This window comes from Geotrypetes seraphini, chromosome 10, assembly GCF_902459505.1.
Source record: "Geotrypetes seraphini chromosome 10, aGeoSer1.1, whole genome shotgun sequence".
Lineage (NCBI taxonomy): Eukaryota > Metazoa > Chordata > Amphibia > Gymnophiona > Dermophiidae > Geotrypetes > Geotrypetes seraphini.
In genome coordinates, this window is record NC_047093.1 from 26,680,916 (window position 1) to 26,702,375 (window position 21,460).

The 21,460-nt window shown below is 43.1% G+C and overlaps 2 protein-coding genes across 8 annotated transcripts in view; one reads left to right on the plus strand and one right to left on the minus strand.

Annotated features, from left to right (window-relative positions):
• EME1 (essential meiotic structure-specific endonuclease 1) lies at positions 1 to 20,625 on the minus strand. 6 transcript variants are annotated; one of them, XM_033961994.1, is made up of 9 exons: positions 20,344 to 20,625; positions 18,870 to 19,698; positions 13,109 to 13,236; positions 12,917 to 13,006; positions 10,741 to 10,859; positions 5,284 to 5,413; positions 2,394 to 2,509; positions 1,454 to 1,643; positions 1 to 603 (listed from the first exon to the last, which is right to left on the minus strand). In XM_033961994.1, exons 2-9 carry the CDS (start codon positions 19,621 to 19,623, stop codon positions 427 to 429), a joined length of 1,704 nt encoding a protein of 567 aa, XP_033817885.1. In that variant the 5' UTR covers positions 19,624 to 19,698; positions 20,344 to 20,625; the 3' UTR covers positions 1 to 426. The 6 variants fall into 6 exon arrangements, with proteins under 6 accessions (XP_033817885.1, XP_033817884.1, XP_033817883.1 ...); XM_033961993.1 differs by having other exon boundaries at positions 20,315 to 20,625; XM_033961992.1 differs by having other exon boundaries at positions 20,326 to 20,624.
• Positions 20,291 to 21,460, plus strand: part of MRPL27 (mitochondrial ribosomal protein L27) — a 10,475-nt gene continuing 9,305 nt past the window's right edge. The window contains exon 1 of one of the 2 annotated variants that reach the window (XM_033961999.1): positions 20,291 to 20,446. In XM_033961999.1, the coding sequence (XP_033817890.1) occupies positions 20,395 to 20,446 (52 nt within the window). In that variant the 5' untranslated portion in view covers positions 20,291 to 20,394. Of the gene's footprint in view, positions 20,568 to 21,460 lie in introns of both variants that reach the window. The other variant, XM_033961998.1, reaches the window with a different exon arrangement.

The window sequence follows — 21,460 nt, forward strand, 5'->3', positions numbered from 1 at the left end:
TAATTTTAAAATAAAAATTTATTTCTGAGACATTCTCCTTTTAGTATATTTTTCATCCTTCCTAAAAGCAAGAATAATTAGATATCCACAATTGAAAGAGAAACAAAAACTGTAAATTAAAAAACAAACAAACAACAAACACCCCACCAAAAAACTATATAGGAGATTGCCATGCACCACAATGTTCAGTTTTTACTCATTCCATGATATCCTGGTCAGATATGTATATTATTTTTCTCCTTGATGCAGGAAGATTTCCAAGTCAGTTTGAGCTATTTAAATACCTTGGACTTGCCTACCATCAAAGTAACTGCTTTTTAAATCTCATTGAAGGATGAAACTAGTTGTCTTCAGTTTAGCTTATTTTACCTTAAACAATCATCACATCAGCTGCTTCTGGTCCTCCTGAAGTACAATGTTGTCATTCTAAGGAGAAATCTCCAGCAACAAGTCAGAGATGTCAGAGGTCAGCTGCAGATAAATCCTTTTGGAGAGCTCCGGTCCCACACGCCTAGAGGTAGAGATCACACCTTCCCCACGACGCACAAGGATATCTGCTAACAAGTTCTGCCGTTCATGTTCAGAGAGACAGCGATGATAAGCCTGGAACAGAAAAGCAAGGGATTTCAACTAAAGGCTAATCAAATTTCAGTTCCAGATTCAGCATAAAAACAGACCCAAAATTCAGGTTTGGTTTTTAGCCAAAACTGCTTGTGCATTTTTGGTGGAAATCTAAACTGGCCCTGCTGCAAGCCTGTCCCCCTGAGCCAGCCTTCCCTCCCCCCCATTCTCTACCTGGGCTGCTCATATTTTGCCTTATCCTCCCCCACCCCCCGGCTTACGTTTTAAAAGCCCTGGTGGTCTAGTGGTCTCTTCAAGCAGGAGCATGTTTCAAGTTACTCCTGCCTCCACTAACTGTGCTGTAAAAATAGTAGCCTTGTGAAATTGTGGCCACCATTTTTCACAATGCAGTTAACAGGGGCAGGAACAATTAGTAATGCTCCTGCCCCAAACAGAACCTAGATCACCAGGACTTTAAAAGGAGGGCTTACAGAAAGGAGGGAGGAGGAATGAGTTTTCTAGGGGCAGGCTTGCGATGCTGGGGGGCAGGGCAACAGTTTCAAATGAAATTGAGTGGCAGATTTCAGCAGCAGATTAAGATTTGGCCAGAACAGAGTGGCTGATTTCAGTCAGATGAGGAAGAAAGGGGAAGAAATACAGATTTGGCCAGAGCTGTGGAGTCAGTACACTAAACTTTCAACTCCATTTTTCTACTATCTACCTCTGACCCCTACTGATAAGCTGTAAATTTTTTGTTCTGGATCTAGGACAAAGATATGTACAAGTCTTAAAATGATACATTTATTATATATATTTTTTTATTGTGAAACTAAATTTAGTACATTTTTACTGACCAGCTTCACAGCCCTCGATGACAACAAAAAGATGGTACCTGTACCAGGAGCTGAGGAGAGGGATAATTGGACACCACAGCGTTGGCAATTTCCATGCTGACCCGGTTCAACTGCTGTATTTGCCTCTTCCAGACCTGCAGGAGCCCCTTCCCACAACGATCCACTTTCACTCCTCCAGACCAGTCCCCCTCCAAGTAGAACGAGAAGCCTGTTTTCTCTCTCTCATGCCTAAAGTCAACAGAAAAGACTTGAGTATTTCATCCCCTACACCAGGGGGTCCCCAAAGTCTCTCCTTGAGGGCCAAATAGTCAGGTTTTCAGGATTTCCCCAATGAATATGCATGAGATCTATGTACATGCACTGCTTCCAATGCATATTTATTGGGGAAATCCTGATAACCCAACTGGATTCGGCCCTCAAGGAGGGACTTTGGGGCCCCCTGCCCTACACAACCTTCAACTGTCCCACCAACCAGTCTTGTCCAGCCTTTGGTTGTGGCCCTTTTTGACAAGATTATGCAAGATCCATCCCAAAATGTCTACCACTTTCTTTGAGGTCAGCAGTTTTCCAGAGGCTTGCTCAAAAACAGTTCTTTATTGAGCCTGCACCTATAACGAGTTTATTCCTTCGCCTTTTATCTAATACAGTTCTTTCCCTTTAAGTTTGTTAACCAGAGGCTAGAAAACATGGTTCCATTAACAACCTAGTAAGTATTTTGAGTTAGGTGTCACCTATGCAATAGCTGGGATTCCTGTCCCCGTCTTCTGCTGGATGCCAAAAACTGATGCTAGCTCTTCTCCCAATGGAGCACACATCACTTTTACATAGCCATCAGCCTGGCCCACTGAAACTACCAGTAGGGTGAGCACTTCCTGAAAACAATCAACTCTTGTCAAGGCAATGCTGTCAGGAGCTTTTTCTTACCCTTACAAATTAAAATATTCAAGCTGACAGCAAGTGCCACACTTTTTGACTCACTTAAATGGTGCTTCAGCCACAGCCTTGGTGAACATACTGGTAAAGTCTGCAAATTCCTTCCAAGTCTCCAGAAACCGAACTTGCATGCCTGTGTGGAGCTGAAGGTCCACTAGAGCCTGAAATTGCAATAGAACACAGCATCAGACTGTCTTAATCAAATCCAAAAATAAACAAATGCAGCTCTCGACTCAGGCAATCATGCGAGTGCATTGCAGCCCTGCTCCCAACACAAATAGACTCCACTAGCCAAAACAAGAGATTCTTTGGGCTTTTCTTTTTTAAGGCATGCTCCTTAGCTGCACCAACAGGAAAAAAACCCTTAATCAGTCTGAAGCCTTTCAATCATCAGGTTTCAACTGCAGTACAGCATTTCAACATGAGATGGCGCCAATATTTTGTTGAACTGTCAGAAACTAACTGTCCCCTTGATAAGTGCTGCCCAATTCACCAATTCACTTCGAGTGAATCGATTCAATTAAAAAAAAAAAAAATTTGGCCTCCCAATTTGGTGACTAGCCATCTTCCCTCAAACAGGAGTGGCAGCGCTGCCTCTTGCTGGCCAGCCGCTGCCGCTCCTGCTTTAGAGGGCGAGGGTCGGTCGGGAAGTGCTAGTGTCCGGCTTCCCCCTGCCTCCCGCGTCCATTTACTTAATATCAGCAGCCTGCAGAGAAGATCACCGGTGCTAGCAATCTTTGCGAGCTGCCATAGGCCTTCGTAGCTGTTTCCTCTGCCGCGATCCTGCCTCTGATGTCAGAGGAGGGGGCGGGACCACAGCAAAGGGAAGACAGCTCCAAAGACCTATGGCAGCTTACAAAGATCGCTAGCACCGGCGATCTTCTCTGCAAGCTGCTATTAGGTAAATGGATGCGCGGGAGGTCAGGGGGAACACGCAGGCCTTCAGGGGGGGGCCTTTGGGAGAGGAGGGACAGGCCTTCATGGGTGGTGGCACAGGCCTTCAGGGATGGTGGTACAAGCAGGCCTTCAGGGGGAGACAGACCTTCAGGGGAGAGGGCCCTGGTGTAGAAGTACACAGAGGGGGGGTTCAAAGAGACGTGCATATGCTGGACTTTAGAGGGAAGAAATAATGGGTATAAAAACAGGAGAGGGAGAGGGATGGTGAACAATGGGATTTAGGGAGGGAAGGAACAGAAAGAGAAAGAAGTTGGACACAAGGGATGGTGTGGATGGGGGGGGATAGAGATACTGGATAAGAAGGGTAGTTGGGGAAAAGAAAGGGAGAGAGATGGTGGACCCTGGGGTGGTGGGGAAGGAGGGAGAGATGCTGGATGAAAGGGTAGTTGAGAAAAGGTGGATCTGTGGATGGAGACAAAAAAAAAAGGAAAGATGCCAGACCTCCTGGGGAGGGAAGGGAAACGGAAGGGGAGGAAAGAGATGGCAGAAAGAACAAGACCCTGGCAAGCAAGTTATCAGAAGACAACCAGAGCCTGGGACCAACAAGATTTGAATAATGACCAGACAACAAAAGGTAGAAAACATAATTTTATTTTCTGTTTTGTGATTGCAATATGTCAGTTTTGAAACGTGTATCCTGCCAGAACTGGTGTTAGACCGCAAACGTGAGCTAGGATTTAACAGAAAGAGGAAAAGTCTTTTTTGTTTACACCACAGCACCAGTGTGGTTAGGAGAAGGCAAAGGGGGTGAAGAGGCTATAAAATAAACCCACCAGGATGTTTGGGAAAAACCAAACAAAAACAACCCACCTACTTGGGCAGGAAAATCGAATCGAAAAATCGATTCAATGGGCTGAATCTAAATTTTTTTTTCCTGAATTGGGCAGCACTACTCTAGATGCCTTATACCTCTCCTTCTAGAGACTGGGTTATGTGCACATGTGCCTTTGTATGTATAAGTACACTATGCCCTAATCTATAAGCGAGTGTGCATAACTGCAAAAGGGGGAAGGAGGTACATATGCAACTTCTAAAGGGTACACCATGACTAGTATTCAAAAACGGACCCGGAATGCTGTTATAGATTAGGGTGCCCCATGCAGCACTGGGATCTTTAGATGGCAATGTCTTGTTATAGACTTGGCCTCCAAGAAGCTATTTTTCACAGAACAGGCTCAGGCAGTCCCATTGTGTGTGTGTGGTAGAGAAGGAGACACGCGGGTAACTGAGGGGAGGGGACAGGGACAAAGTTGTACCTAAACCAGATCGAAATGGAAGGCTCTATTTGTGATTTATAAACTGTTGTACAGAATATATTATCCCCTTTTATACTTTAAATATAAAATCATAAGTGTTTGAGGCTTGTGCAAATTGAGGACAGAGTCTGTGGGGACTGGGCAAGAACGGGGACAAAGCTCATGGGGATGGAGCTTTCGGGATTGGGGCAAGGTTGGATACAGAGCCTGCAGGGACAGGGACAAAGTGTGGTAGATGCATGGAACAGTCTCCCAGCAGAGAGAGTGGAGTGTGTCTGAATTCAAGAAAGCATAGGATAAGCATGTAGGATCTCTTAGAGAGGAAGAGATAATGGTTACTGCGGATGGGCAGACTGGATGGGCCATTTGGCCTTTACCTGCCATCATGTTTCTATATGTTATTCTCTACTAAAGGTTCGTCATAAATGCCATGTCAGCAACAGGCTATGGGTAACAGCCAGGAAACAGATAGGACTGAGGTAGGTGTGACTTAAATATATTCACACAAAGAACCTGGCAAATCTGTAAGTAATATGATTTCTTTATTTTACATGCACTGATGGGCATCAGTGTGTGGGACTCCCATTTATTGTCTCTACAAATTCTGTACAGCAAGTCAGGAGCTAATACTTTTACAGAGCCTACACGTGGAAAGAACGTTAAATCATTTTGGTGAGGAAACGCAGAGAACCTTAGGGAGCTTGAAGGAAAGCGTAATTCACCTCTTCTATATCCACTCTGGACGATACAGGTAGAGCTCCCTCCTTCCTTTTCCTCCGCTTCTGCTTCTCTTGCGCATTTCCATTCAGTCCTGTGTTCCGCAACTTCTTCTGTGACTGGTGATTCTGTGTTCTGAGGTGTAAAAGACAGAAGTAATAAATTAAGGCAGCTTCGGAGACTACAGCAGTATAATGTAATGTAATGTAATTTATTTCTTATATACCGCTACATCCGTTAGGTTCTAAGCGGTTTACAGAAAATATACATTAAGATTAGAAATAAGAAAGGTACTTGAAAAATTCCCTTACTGTCCCGAAGGCTCACAATCTAACTAAAGTACCTGGAGGGTAATAGAGAAGTGAAAAGTAGAGTTAGAGGAAAAATAAAAATAAAATAAACATTTTAACGAGACAGCATTGATCTAAATACTTTGGAAGGTAGAAGAGAGGAGAGAAAGGAATAGAAGCAGAAGGGGGAGCCGTTGAACAGTAGAATTCTGGAGAAATTTAAATGATAGAAATTTGTGTACCGCAAACTCTGTGCCGTGAGACGCTGGAGGAGGAGAGGCATGTCCTATAGGCAGTCAGCTGATGCCGGTGCCTCTCCTGCTATCCGCACCTCTCCCTCTCTCGAATTCCCACCACTGGCGGCAGTGAGTCTCAGGGCCGCGGCTGGAGCACATCCGCGCATGCATGTGATGTCATCACATTGATGTCCGCGCACTTCCGGATGCCCTCCAGCCCGTGTTTAGCGTGCCGTGGCTTTAAAAGGTTTGCTGCACACTGGACTACAGGAAGCACTTCAGAGAAAAGCCAAATATGAAACATGGACAATAGGGGGTGATGCAGCAACTTTCCCAATGAAAAGCAGCTTTATCTGTATGCAGACTCAAAAGCCATGCTGGCTATGCTCAAAGTTCAAGGTTCAACTTTATTTATATACCACAAATGTAAAAACTTTAAGCGGGTTACAAAGAAATATAAATTAGTAGTAAGAAAGAAAATGGAAAGGTACACAATGGAACTAGGTTACAAAAATTTGAATTTATAAGGGAGGGGATGGGGTAGAGAAAATTAAGCCCAAGTGAAAGCAGTATGAGAGTGACAAAGTGACAGCAGGCCAGGGCCTACGAAACAAAGGCATCATGACTAATGGCAAAAGGAGATGTTTCAAGTTAGAAACATAGAAACTGACGGCAGAAAAGGGCCACGGCCCATCCAGTCTGCCCACAACAATGACCCACCCCTACCTTCCTCTATGAAGAGATCCCACGTGCCAATCCCATTTTTTCTTAAAATCTGGCACGCTGCTGGCCTCAATTACCTGCAGTGGAAGATCATTCCAGCGATCAATCACTCTTTCGGTGAAGAAATATTTTCTGGTGTCACCATGAAATTTCCCACCCTTGAGTTTCAGCGGATGCCCTCTCGTTGCCGTGGGCCCCCTGAGAAAAAAGATATCTTCCACCTCGTTAACCTTGAAGTTTGGAAAGGATAGCTCTGAACTAAGGGTACCGAATTACAGAAAATGGAAGCAATTACAGAAAAACAGGTAGATCACGCCCTGTGTGAATGAATCTATAAACAGGTAGGAACGGTGAGTAGATGTTCATGAGAAAATCACAGCGTAGAGGGCTCTCTTCACACATCCCCCAGCAAAATGCATACAAAGCAAAAAACTACATGCCACCAGAGCAGCGAAAATAGACTACCACCTCTCCAAGCTACTGACCAAGACGACCAACTACAAAACATTCAGGAAAGAACTGAAAACTATACTTTTCAAAAAATTTGTATATGATACCATGTTATTTGGAATGATGATGAGAAAAAAAAGTCAAATTTCACCAGAAAATAACAAGCTTTTATTAGTCATGACAGGGGTTGCCATTCAGCATATAACCAACAACTGGAAGAATCATAGTAACCTTAATTATACATTTTGGTGGAATACAATTTGTCATATATTCAAAATGGAAAGAGCAATAGCAATACAAAGAGGGACATATACTAAATTTATAAAAATATGGGGGCCATTGACAAAATATTGTGGTGAATGAATAGTAGGTTTTCTCTTCTTCTTTTCTTTTTTCGTCATCTTCTTTATGGCACATATGGAGGGGTGGGTAATGAAAACAAGTTTACATAATATGTTATAATATGGTATATAATGTGTATAAGGTGATTGAAAAGTACTTGAAGGGTGGGGGGTGGGGGAGGGGATAAAAATATTTTCAGAATTTTATGTAGTAGATATAAAAGTGATATTGTGTATTAATTTGTTGTAATTCAATATTTTGTGCACTTGATGTAAAATATGAAAATGAATAAAGAATTTATAAAAAAAAAAAAAAAATTTGTCAAATGAGCTAACTAAAACCTTATAAACCCTCCCCCAGATCCCATCACTCATGCTAGTCTTCAATTCGTGTAAGCTCACTCTATCTATCAACTCTGTAAGCTCCCTGGGAATGCCCAGGCCAACTCTTTTTGTAAACCGCCTAGAACTCAAAGGTATTGGCAGGATAGAAAACACTAATGTAATGTAATGGCATGGGGGACACATTTTTTCCAGTCCCTGCGGGAACTCATTAAACTCACAGGGATGGAATGGGGAAACTGAGTTCCTGCAGGGATGGGGGAAAATTTGTCCCCGTGTCATTCTCTATCACAGAGCACTTGAAGGAACTTAGGGGGGATAAAGTGAACTGTACAAAAAGTCCTGAGCGTAGAGTCGGACACATCAGCACCAACACTTTAGAAGAAATATGATAATGAACCTGGAGCCAATGTTAGGATTTCAGAAAGGGGAGTAACACTCATATTTTTGAGCACTGTGAATGAGTTTGACCGCTGGCCGGTCATGTAGCCATGTTAAGGCCAAAATGGTAAAGGAAGATATTTGTTTCCATTAGCCAAAAACGCTGTGGGCAATGATGAAGAAGCACTTGGGAATGGGGAGAACATGGAATACACTATGGGTGACCAGATATTTCCATATTGTAAGTAGTACAGTATAATCTCGTTATATCCAGAGTCTTTATTATAAATTATAAATAAAATATTATTAATAGATGGTATTCTTACATGAAAACAATGTAATAAAGGGAGGGGAAAAAGGTTAATAATTTAAAAAATAATTGATAAAATCATTACAATATATATGCTGTATAACTTTATAAGAAAAATAATTACAGTTATATGATATATAAAATCATAAGAAATATAAGATAAGAAATGTTATGTATAAAATACATTATAGAAATATCAAGTGTATTATTAAGATAATTGTATGAAAATTTATGACACTTGTTGTTAAATGAAAAAAAATCAATAAAAAAATTTAAACAGAGTCGCATTTTTTTTAAAAACTTTATTTAAGTCAACTTGAAACAACATACAGTCAATAAACAACAGTCACTGCACAAGCCTATCAGCAACATCAAGAACAAAACTCAGCAAAACATTGGGATGGCACAAAATGATTGCAAAACCAGAACCCTAAAAAATGTTCTAAAGCATTATGTCGTACTGTCCTGGAAAGAAAAATACTCTGTCATTTTCTTCTGGGCTGCATTTTGATACTCTATCACCGGCACATCATGTGCCTTGTAGGTGGAGCCTGCATGTCCGTTATAGCTGAACAAAAGTGGCTCTGGGGACCAAATTGGTTGTCTTGTTATATCCAAAAGTATGTTATATGCGAGTCCGCTATATGCGATGATTTTCTGCATGTTTATAAAGGCGCTTGGCTGGGACCAGCAGACTTTGTCTGCTAAGACAAGCGAGTCCGTTATAACGAGATTATACTGTATTGTCAGTTCAATATGGAAAAACTGAACGCAGGCTTGCCTTTACTGTACTGTATATATGGAATTATAGTTCTGTTTTCCTCACGGATTTCCCTAAGAAAATTAAGGAATTTTGGATGTAGCTCATATAGTGGCACAGCTAGGAGTGAATGGACCCTAGGAGGAAAAATTAAAATGCCCCCTTAAAACACCATCTCTCCCAAGATAGAGAGGACCCTTTTCAGAGCTCCAACTAAAAAATGATAATAATAATAAAAACAAAACCTGCAGTAAAGCTAACACATTCCAGACTTATATAGAAAACCTGTCATAGTAATAGAAATAAACAGAGAGACATTCAAGATACCAGACACATTTCCCTAAATACATTCTGAAAAAAATTTTTTTCCAACTTTTGTTCCCAATGTTCTTTTCTATTTTTCTCTATTTCTTAACTGTCTTTCTAGTTCCCTGTCTTTTGACATTTCTTCTCTCTCGATGTCCACCATCTTTCCTCTGCATCCCTTATCTGTCTTGTCCAGCATGTCCCCTGTGTCTCTGCATCTTTGTCCCTATCCCCCATTCCAGTGTTCTGCATCTCCCCCTCTAGTATTCCTCTCCTCTCTTCATATTCATCATACCCACTTTACGTCCCTACGTACCCCCCTTGTATCCAGTATTGCCCCTGTGTTCCTGTCGCTGTGCTCCCTCCATGCTCAGCATCTGTTCTGTGTAACTGTCCTTCCCCAGGTCCAGCTTCTTCCCTTCCTTCTGCACACTGTCCCACCCCCAAGGTCCAACATCTCTCTCCCCCTACCTCTATTGGTGCAGCATATCTCCCCCCAGTCCAGTCTCTCTCTCACTCTGCTTAATCCCCTCCCTTCTGCTTTGTTCCAGGGTCTCTCCTTCTTCCTCTTTGCTCCAGTTCTGTTGCTCTTTCCTACCTCCCTCGTGCAGGTCTGCTACCTCTCCATTACAGCTTCCCCTTCCTTGCGAGTCCAGCACTTCTGCAGCCCCTCCAGTCTTCCAGGCCCATGGCAGTCCCCCTGCAGAAGCATCTCTGAAAACAGGCTGCCTCTGGGCTGGCCTTTCATGAGCTATGTTCCGCCTTTCCGATACAACTTCTTGTGGATGGGACATGGTACAGGAAAGGCCCTGGCAGAGCTGCCCAGGAGGCAGCCTGATTTCATACTAGTGGGCTGGAGAGGTGGCAGACCCGCACAGAGGGTGGTCGAGTGGCTCTCTCCACCCAGGGAGGGATTCCGGACTTACAGGACAGGGGGGATTGGCCTGGCTCGCTCAAAGGTAGCTATGCCCCTGATCTCATACCTTTTTCAGTTGTAGCTCAAGGAGAGTTATGTTTAGGTACAGTAGACATTTCTGGTCGCTGGAGGGTTCACGCAATCTAATCTGTACCTGAGGCTATAGAAAGTTAAGCAACTTGCCCAAGGCCATAAACAGCAGCACTGCAATGCTGAAACCAGGCTTCCCTGGTTCTCAGCCTGTCGTTCTAACCACCGAGTCATGCTTTACTCGGTTCTTGGAACTGGCGGCAGCACTGCTGACTTCCAGGATGAACAAAGGTGGGGTGGAGGGTCAGATTCAATGCACACCAATTTCTCAGATTTCAAGGGCACTTTGATCAGCTGGATGACAGAGAATATCTAACCTGAAGTGTTGCTCCATTTGCACAACAGCCAAGGAGATGGTTTTTCCAGTACTTTTCGCCAGGATGTGTTCTACGAAACTCCGGAGATTTCGCTGAGCACCTGCTACCTCGCTACAGACCTGCGAGATAATTCGGGAGGGGGTGATCTTAAAAAACCTTCACAAGCCAACCCAATTAAATTTATTCAAAACTAAATCAATAAAACAGCTGTATAGCAACGATCTGATTGTTTAACGCAGTGCTTCTCAAACTTGTCCTTTACTCATATTTCAATAATAAAGTAAAATATTTCTTGATTGAACCCCTATTTGTCATCTTTTGCTCATATATGTTGCTTATATACTCAAGGGGATCCTAAGCAGTTTACAATGAATGGTGATCAGGTACTCTAAGTGCTTCTCTCTCTGTCCTGACGGGCTCACAATTTAACTATAGTGACTTGCCTAGGGTCACAAGGAGTGGCGCTGGGATTGAACCTGCAACCTCAGGGAGGTGAGGCAGCATTCAAACTTGGCCAAAGGTTTTGGCCTTTGAAAGCAAATCAAAAAAATGTATTAAGCTACTCTGATAAAAAGAAGGTATCACCTTATTTTTCTTTAAAAAGAAATTCTATTAATAATCTTTAAAGTGTAATTAATAAAATATTATTTTTCCCCAGTTAATATAATTGTACAGGGATGGGGGGTGGGAGGAAGTTTAATTATATATTGATAGGTTGGATTAATAGAAAATAATATATATATGTAATCACATGTGTAATAATAGGGTTGGGAAGAAGGGATTTATTTTTATTTTTAATTGTGAAATTAATAATAATAGATACTCAAGTGATATTGTATAAGTTTAACTGTTATTTTCTGTTGTAAGATGTTATTTTTGTTGTAAGATAAAAAATGAATAAAGAATATAAAAAAAATAATAATCTTTAAAGTGGATTAACACAGCAATACTTTAACCATCAAGGAGAACTATATATAATTTTCATGGTATTAATCTTCTCTCTCCTACTGAAGTAAGTTCGCTCACTCACTCACCGCTTAAACCTAAGCGGTTCAAAAGATGCATACACAATCATCAATAATAATACAACACGGAATAATTTACATGTATCAAAAGTTCTCCAGGATTATTATCATTAGATAAAATTCAGGAGAAAGCTTCTATAAATAAAGTTGTTTTCAATATCCTTTTAAATTTCTGAATGTCTGATAGCAGCCTAAGGGGTCCAGTCAAATTATTCCATAAAAGAACCCCTGCTACTGAAATTATTGAAGCTCTCATTTTCTCATAGTGTACACATACAAGTCATTTGGGGTGTTCTTCAAGTTTCTATATAGGGTGGGCCAAAAGCAGGTAAGATCAGGTTCTTACCTTGATAATCTTCTTTCCAGTATAAAGAGACACGAGTCTTGACAAGTGAGTTTCTTCCCTTCACCCAAGAGGATTGCAGAAGGCATTGTCTACATTTTTCAACTCCGCTTCCTCAGTGCCTCACCTCCTCAGTTTGTACCAAAGCAATGAATAACCCCTAAGGAGGAGAAATAAAAAGGGAGGCCTGGGGAACTCCCTAAGTCAAGTCTCTTCTGCTCTGTACAATAACATTTAATCAAATCAATAGACATATAGCCTAAACAAGGTGGAACCAAACAAGCCACCTGTCTGAGTGCAATTTATGCAACTCCTACAGACCCCCTAAAGCAGTCGCTCTCAAAATTTTTTAGCTCCAGTACACTAAACGGAGCAAATGTTTTTCATGGCACATTATGAAATTATAAAATTGCAAAACCAACAAAAAATTAAATTTGAAAGTTATTTATTTAAAGTTCTTTAACCTCTCCTTTTACAAACACAGCGTGAGTTTTGCCTACCCCTGCTCTAGACATTGCACTTTTTATTTTGCTGCCCCCCCCTACCTTTGGAATTCTCTTCCTCTCCACACACAGGGGTGAACTATCATTCAAAACTTTCACATCTATGTTAAAAACTTGGCTTCTCAACATAACATATGCCCCTTTATCTTTCTTAACCATTACTAGGAGTGATTGCGCTCTATCCCGTCACCGCTGTAGTTCTTTTCAAACTTTTTATTTGTTTTAGCATTTTAAACCACTGAGATCTACTGCATATAGCCCAGGCAGTATAGCAAGTTTTAAATAAAACCATAAACCATTTTTACCTGCTTGGAACTATGGATCATGGATACAAACTCTTCTCTGGGGACCAAAACTACAACATTAGGCTCCTCTAACCAGCTGTCTTCTTCCACCTGAAAAATACATGACACAGATTACAGCTCAACAAAGCCTTCACATTCAAGAGGATGAACATCAGCACAGCAACTTTTCACAACTAGTAAAAGGTTCCTGACCTGGGATGCCAGAACTCTTCTCCTCCAGCAAATACTGTACGGTAGCGTTTGTTTTTCTATCTTACAGCTGGACTGCATGGCCTGGAGAGCACTTAGGAGCTGTCCTCCGCCTTCTAACTGCAGGAGAGCTTGAGAAAAACAGAAAGTAAGACCAAAGCTTAACTATAATCCTCATCTCCCAAATCATACACTACCCCTTCAGTTTCTGTGATAATCTCCTAATCCCAAGTTTTATATTGACTTTGCATCCAGAGCAGTATCTTAATTGTTTAATGTTTTAACAGTACACTTACTAAACTGCTGTTACACCAATAAAACCGCTATTGTACCAATGGACATTAAAGCAGTTTATAATATATCAAACTACTAACAGAGTGAAGGAGAAGGGACATTCTCCTGAGACAAACATGTTTCATTGCTCAAGTTGAGCTCTTAAAAGCCCTGCTGGAAGAACCAGGTGTTAAAAGCCCAGCTTGAATATGGACACTGTGACCCTGATTCTACAAAGTACATCCCGATTTTAGGCAGCTGTAGGCGTCCTACAGCTGTCTAATCAGCCAATCGGGATGCATTTTTTTTAAAAAAATGCTCCCCAGGCAGGCCGCCTATATTGAAGGCGCCTCCGGGAGCCTAGGGAGGCCCGCAAGACGCCTAAGTTCGCCTAAGGGCCTTAGGCGAACCTAGGCGGCCCTACGCGTCTCCCTAGTAGAGGAAGAGACACTTACAATGTAGGCCAACAAAATGCTGGTCTACATTGTAAGAAGATGCGGCCGCTATACTTATTGCGGCAAGGGATCTCTCTGCCGCTATAAGTATAGCGGGCCGCGGCCGCCTGTCCAATTGCCGGCAGGAGGGTGCCCAAACCCTCCTGCCAGAAAATGCCCCCCCGACACTACCGATCGCTGGCAGGAGGGTGCCCAAACCCTCCTGCCGCCCCCCCGACACTACCGATTACCGGCAGGAGGGTGCCCAATTCCTCCTGCCGGAAGACGCACCCCCTCCGCATCACCCCCCCGCGCTAACAGCCCCCAAACCTCCCCCCCACCAAACTAACCTTTTCTTGTTGGCCAGACGGGTATTGCCCGTCCAGCCGGCAGGCCCGCCTCGTCAAAATGAGGCGGGCCCGCCCCTTCCCGGCCCATCCTTCCGAAGCCTAAGGCCTGATTGGCCCAGGCTCTAGAAGCCTGGACCAATCAGGCCTTAGGCATAGCGGGTCCGCCCATCCCCACTTAATCTAAGGCCTGATTGGCCCAGGCTCTAGGCGCCTGGGCCAATCAGGCCTTAGACTTAGTGGGGATGGGCGGACCCGCTATGCCTAAGGCCTGATTGGTCCAAAATTGGGGTTTAGTGTAGGCCCGATTCTGAATAGGACACCTCTCCCGGGCGTCCTATACAGAATCAGGGCCTGTGTGTTCACAGTGAACATAAGACTAGTCATACTGGGTCAGACCAATGGTCTATCTATCCCAATATCCTGTCTTTACAATGGCCAATCCAAGTCACGAGTACATGACAAAAACCCAAATAGTAGCAACATCCCAGAACCCCAAATAGTAGCAACATTCCAAGCTGAATCTCAAACAGTTGCAAGATTCCAGAATCCTAAAAGGTAGCAGCATTCCATGCTACCATTCCAGGGCAAGCAGTGGCTTCCCCCATGTCTATCTCAAAACTAGACTATGGACTTATCCTCCAAGAACTTGTCCAAACTTTTTTTAAAACCAGCTATGTTAACCGCTCCTACCAAATCCTCTGGCAATGCATTCCCCGAGGTGAGAGGAGTTAGGGGTCGAAAGCACTCTCAAAGAGGTGGGCTTTTAACTGGGCCTTTAACACTGCCAGAGATGGAGTCCACCATAGGGATTCAGGCAGCTTGTTCCAAGCATATGGCACAGCAAGGTAGAAGGGACGGAGTCTGGAGTTGGCAATTGAAGAGAAGGGCACAAATAGGAGGGATTTATCAGCTGGTTTTAACAGTATTTCCCTGTAACTTCGTCGAGTGTCCCCCTAGTCTTTGTAATATTTGATGGAGTAAAAAAAAAAAAAGATCCATTTGTACCCGTTCTGCACCACTCAGGATTTTGTAGACTTCAAAGGGGAGAGTGTGGCGCAGTGGGTAAAGGTACAGCCTCAGCACTCTGAGGTTGTGTGTTCAAACCCACACTGCTCCTTGTGACCCTGCACAAGCCAGTCAGTCCCTCCAGGTACATTAGACAGATTGTGAGCCCACCAGGACAGACAGGAAAAAATGCTTGAGAACCTGAATAAATTCATATAAACCGTACTGAGCTCCCTTGGAAGAATGGTATAGAAAATTGAATAAATCAATCAATCATCTCTCTCAGTCGTCTCTTGTAAGGACTTTGAAGAGTATACTAAAGACCAACCTCAGTTAGGAACTAAATTGGAGCTAAATTGGACCCCTCAATCACCAACTTACTGACAGCATCAACTGACATCAAAGCTTTCCGAAAAGAAATCAAAACACTGCTATTTAAGAAATTCATCCAAATGTACTAACCCCTTTTTCTTTTCCCCTCTCTCCCCCTCCCAGTATCTTCCCTTCAAAATTGTTTCAGACCTAACGCTTTTAATTGTATTCATCTTCCTGGAAACGTCTAGCTGAAAGGGGACAGGTTTAGAACAAACGCTAGGAAGTTCTTTTTCACCCAGAGGGTGGTGGATACATGGAATGTGCTTCCAGAGGCCGTGGTAGACAGGAGCACTGTACAGGGCTTCAAAGAAGGTTTGGATAGGTTCCTAGAGGACAAAGGGATTGAGGGGTATAGATAGGTGTAGATATGGGTTGTAGGGATAGGAGTAGAGGTAAGTATAGGAATAGGAGTAGAGAAAGGTTATAGAGCTAGGGACCACTGCTCAGGCAGTGGGCCTGATGGCCCGCCGCGTGAGCGGACCGCTGGGCGAGATGGACCTCTGGTCTGCCTCAGCGGAGGCAACTTCTTATGTTCTTATCTTCTTGTTGTATTAGGCCCAATGTCTTTAATTGTATCCCTCATCCTGGAAATGTCCAGTTATCTTTTGATGTAATCCGCTTAGAACTGCAAGGTACAGGCGGAATAGAAGTCATTAATGTAATGTAATGTAATGTAACTATAGGACAAATCCGAATTAGGCACTGTTCAACGCAATTCAAGTAAAATTGGGTGCTGTTTAATGAATCACGTTGAGTGGTAGCTATTTTGGAGGCGCCCAATAAATAGGCCAGTTAGGCACCCAGCTGAGTGCTTAATCACACTCAAGAGCAGCGATTCTGCAACAAGGCGCCAAACACATAGCCACACCCGTGCATAGCGCCTATTTTTTTTGAAGGACGCCTACATTTTTAGAGGAGCCTTGTTGCAGAATCGCTCTTTCTTGATAGGCGCCTAAGTTTCAATTACTGCTGATTAAAAAACTTAACTGAGCTTGTTAATCAATTTAGATAAGCGCCTATCTAGAGGAGCACCCCCAAAATAGGTGCCTAACATTACGCGCCGGGTACAGAATTTGGGCCTATCTACTATAATAAAACGCTAAGCACGCATGCGCACTCTTGTTGTCTGATCTGTAGTTCCGTGGCCGGCAGAGTGCGCATGCACGCTTACCACGCATCTCTCTGTCTCGTGGCGGGTTTGCCGGCTCCGGCCAGACAAAGTTCATTTTTTTTAGTTCAAAGCTGCTGCTGCAGCTCCTCTATCGAACCTCACCAGAGTCGGAGAAGACTTCTGACTCTGGCGGGATCGAGAGAGGAGACACAGCGTCGGCTTTGAACTAAAAAATGAACTTTGGCTGGCTGGAGCCGGCAAGCCTGCTGCAAGACAGAGAGATGGCATCTGAATATTAGCAGCTCAGGGATCTGAATATTAGCAGCGACTTGGCAACGGGGGAGGGGGAAGAAACCACAAGTAAGCCATGCTCTGTCCTCTCAAGAGCTCAGGCATCTGAATATTAGCAGCAATGTGGAAGTCTCTTTTACAAAAGGTATGTTAATCATCTTATCCAGGGGTGGCTGCACATTTCTGTTTTTTGGCAGAGTAGGGAAGAGGGACAGGGGGAGTAGGGAAGAGGGACAGGGGGAGCAGGGAAGAGGAGTGGGGAGAGAAATGCTGCTAGTGAGAAAAGGGGACTCGGGCTGAAAGGTAACAGATGGGAGAAGAGGGCTGGGGGGGGTAAAAATGGGTTTAGAGCTGGGGCTGAAAATAGGGGACATGTGAGGGAAGGAGGCTTTACTAGCACCTGTTAATGTAATGGGCTAAAACACTAGTATTCTTATAAAAGGGTGAAAGGTTAAGTCCCACAGAACTTAACAGGTTGCAGACTCAGCTTCCTTTAAACATATCCCTCTCAAGGATCCTAATACCTATTTCAATAGGAGCTACATTTCTTCACAGAGTAAAGACGTTTTTATTACTCATATTACTTATATAAAGATAGCTATTCAATCATTTTTGCTACTATCATACATGGGTTCAGCCTGGGCACATACAGTGCCATTAAACCACTGTTATGTCCTAAGAGCTCCATGAAGGTATCATACCATTGTCACAGTGCAAACGCAAACAAAAATGACCCCTCCCCCCCCCAACAAAGTGTGTGTATTGGGAATATGATCAAACATTACTACTCATATAAAGGTGCCCTTAAAGGGCTGTGCTATACCCACTGTATCAACAGAAATAACAGGAACGTTATGGAGATGATGTTCACAGCATAAGGAATGAAAAGATGAGCCACGGCACCTAGTGGCAAGATTCAGGGTGTAAACAGGCTAGCTTCTATATGAAGTCCTGATCTATGATCTCTGGCCCAGGACTGGCACTTTGACGACTGGGCAAGATAAAAAGGGAAAGTGGTAAAAATGCTGCACAGGACATGGTGTATTTGCAAATTAACCCTTTAATTGGCAGATGGTGAAACAAGCTGGTTTATGTAACTTGATGTTGAACGAGAGCAATAGTGCCAAGTAACAGGCATTTGGAGAAGCAGATCTCCCATAAGAGCCATAGAAGACACATGTTGCTTCTGAGCAACAATGCCAAATAAAGATAACATAACATAACTTTATTTTTCTATACCGCCTCAATCAAAAGAATTCTAGGCGGTTTACACAAAAGAGAAAAAAACTGGACAATCAGCGAAATACAAAATATTAATGGTAAAAATACAGCATATTAACTAAAAAGACAATAAAAATATTTATGTTAATACAGTAAAATTATTATGTTAAGAATAAAACCTCAAATTAAGAGATAAATTTATCAAATAGTACTGTCTTAATTTCTTTTCGGAAAGCGCCATAAGACAGCATGGCTCCGCTAATGTAGTTACCCAACCAAGACTGTTGTTCATGATATCAGCCTTGGTATAGACCAGTTCTGATTAAGCTGGAACTCAGAGAGAAAAATACCCTCTCCATCCCAAATAACCAACTGAAAAGGAATAGTAATTTACTACAGAGCCTATAGTTCGGGAAACAATTTCTTTAAATTTATGTGATAAGGAGTCCTTTGCTCTGGTGTTCCTGCAGAAATTGTATTCCTGCCAAAATAGCTAAAGATAAGCTTCAAAAAGTATAAAACAAAAAGACAATCTACCAGAAACCACTGTCCCCCATGCCAAAAGATTATGGGCACATTCTTTAACTGCACCAGAAGTCATGCTGGTCTAATAGGTTTATTATATGCATGCAAGATACCACTCACAATATCTACCAGCACCATAGTACTGCCATGGGCTCAGTGCCCAAGGCCTCAGTTAGTACCTGGATCGATGAGCACCTGGATGTGTTTCAGGCATTCCTCAGGCCTCTGTGCTTTCACTGCTCGTGCCAGCACTGCCCTCCTTGCTTTTTCCTGCTCCTGGAATGACTTTCTGTTATTAGTCTGCAGTCCTTCCTGTGCTCTCTTCTTCCATAGTGCTTCTTGCTGAGCTCGCTCCATCCCCTGATTCTGCTTCACTTTTTTCTGTGGAGGGGGCACTGTAGGGTCTGCTTCCACCTCATGTGCATCACCAGTGCTGCCTGGATGCTCCAGCTGACCCACAAGAGGCTCGTGCAATGGTTTTGACATGGACACCCCAGTGACACCGTCATAGTCCAGTGTCTCCCCCGATGGGAATGCAGTTGCCTGCCATACTTGCTGGGCTTGCATTGACAGGTAGCTGTCAGTGCCAAGTCCAACACTTCCATCACTGGATACAGAAGCTTTGCTGCTGGGTTGCTGTGACACAGACAGTTTTGTGTCACTGCTAGAAGTCATAAACCTACCCTTCAGCCTCTCTGTGAGGCATACAATCTGTTCCTCCTCCTCGCTACTAATCATGGCAAGTCTCTTCTCACATGGGATAGCTCTGGGCTGCTCCTGACTAGCACCACCAGAAGAACAGCAGGAAGTTTCAGAGTCAGAACTTTCCAGCACAATCAGTGGGCAAGTTCTTCTGCTCAAGTGCTGAAGGAAGGTGAATTTAGGAAGCTCTTCATCCTCACTGTCGCTGGAGCTTGGAAGCGTGCTCTTCATCCTCACTATCACTGGAGCTTGGATGTATACTCTGTAAATTCATTGGCTGGTTTCTCTGAATCCAACTCACCTATGCTGAAAAACATAGCAATAAAATATTCAATTTAACCCACCCTATGAACTAAAACCCTGTTATTTAAAAAAAAAGGGATTTGATAAACTGCCCCTTTCTGTCACTAGAGGACTTACATTCAAAAGGGGGGTTTTCCCCCTTGGTACAAAGAAAATCTTGTACTCTTATTCCCATCAACTTCCGTTTCTTCTACCTGTATTCTACATTTAGAGGTCTTCTTACTAAGCCGAGGTAAAAAGTGGATTTTTTTTTTTTAATGTAACAGTAAAATGGCTGATTCTCCATTATTTGAATTAATGGCCATGACATCAACACTAGTCTGCCTTCTATTTATTTTCTGAATTAACCGGGATCATTTCAATAGGGTCTACTAGGACGATTCAGTATGACAGTTTCATCACTGAGTTGGCCAAGATGAATCGTCGTCCAAGGCAGCACTTGACACTTGGGGTGGGGGCTATACCCCCCCAGGCCTCCACCCTCCAAAGTAGAAGCGCTCCCCCACCCACCCTTATCCTAGTTCTTCAGAGACGGGCACCGTTGAATTGAGAACTATTTCTACCATCGGTTCGTATTTTCTCCCCATGTAATTTTCAAACTCCCCGCGTTTTCCCCTACCCTTGCGTCACCTTTATCGGAAGTCCCACCTCTTCCGGAAAAGGGAAGAAAAGAAACGTGAGGCGGTGGGAGGGAGAAAGATGGCGTCGCTGAGGTCGGTGGCTACAGCCTTGAGGCTTCCTGTTTGCCTCGGTAATGAGCTCCTTGTATTTTATGTTTATGCAATTGCTTTACAGAAGGGTAGAGAGCAACGGCATAATGAAATTAGAAACTCCTGGAACAACAAATCGACAGGCCCAAGAAGCGATTCAAGGTTGGCAAGAGCTGTGGGCGCCAGCGTTCCTAGCCTCGTTCTTGTTTAGTAGCCCCGCCTTATCCTGACAGTCTGATTGGCTGCTGCCGCATGTCAACTCTCTTTCTGAAGCGGTGATTGGTAGTTGTCGAGACGGGGGTGGGTTAATGGAGGGACTTGTATTACGTTAAAAGTAAATGTGGAGGAGTCGTGTTGGTTTTGAAGAAGGCTGAAATCTTTATAAACCAAGAAATATTTTAGGGATTTAGGTCTCCTGCGATATGTTTTTGTAAAACTGATGGGAGGATTAGGCAGGGGGCCAAGAAGATACCACTTCTAGCTTCCTAGTTGCAGACGTACGCAGCGCTGTACACATACATAAGAATGAGCCAGTACCCAGATTTGGTAGAACTTAATATCTAGACAAGAAGATATTTATCTTCTCTGCTAAAATGACGGATTAATCAAATAATTTGTATCTAAACTAAACTACTTATATTTAAACTACTGTTCTTAATTTGCTGTATAATCCCTATATTTACACTGCTGCACAGTCTCATATGTCCAAGTATTTAAATCTACTGTATAATCTTGTATGTCCAATTCACTCCATTGTGAATTTTTACTTGTAAACCGTTCTGAGCTACTGGGAGGATGGGATAAAAAAATCTAAATAAATAAATAAAGATATCTGAATTTTAATTCCATTGAAAGCAATGGGGGTAAGACGATGGATAGAGACATCCAGGTTTTACTTTTATTGGAAATCAATGAAAGTAAAACCCAGATGTCTCAATCTGTCCTCCTTTTTATGGAGCCTTATAGTAACTAGGATACCTGTAGGAAGGACACAACTTAGGACACATGGGGGGGATTCCTTTTACTAAGGCGCGCTAGCTGTTTTAATGCACGCT

Excerpts from the sequence above, each read along its gene's own strand:
- EME1 (XM_033961994.1), bottom strand. The coding sequence starts at position 19,623 with ATGAAGAGCACGCTTCCAAGCTCCAGCGACAGTGAGGATGAAGAGCTT. Across the intron at positions 5,414-10,740 it reads CAAATGGAGCAACACTTCAG|AACACAGAATCACCAGTCAC; the intron begins GTTAGATATTCT and ends TTTACACCTCAG. Across the intron at positions 1,644-2,393 it reads GTGGCTGAAGCACCATTTAA|GCATGAGAGAGAGAAAACAG; the intron begins GTGAGTCAAAAA and ends TGTTGACTTTAG.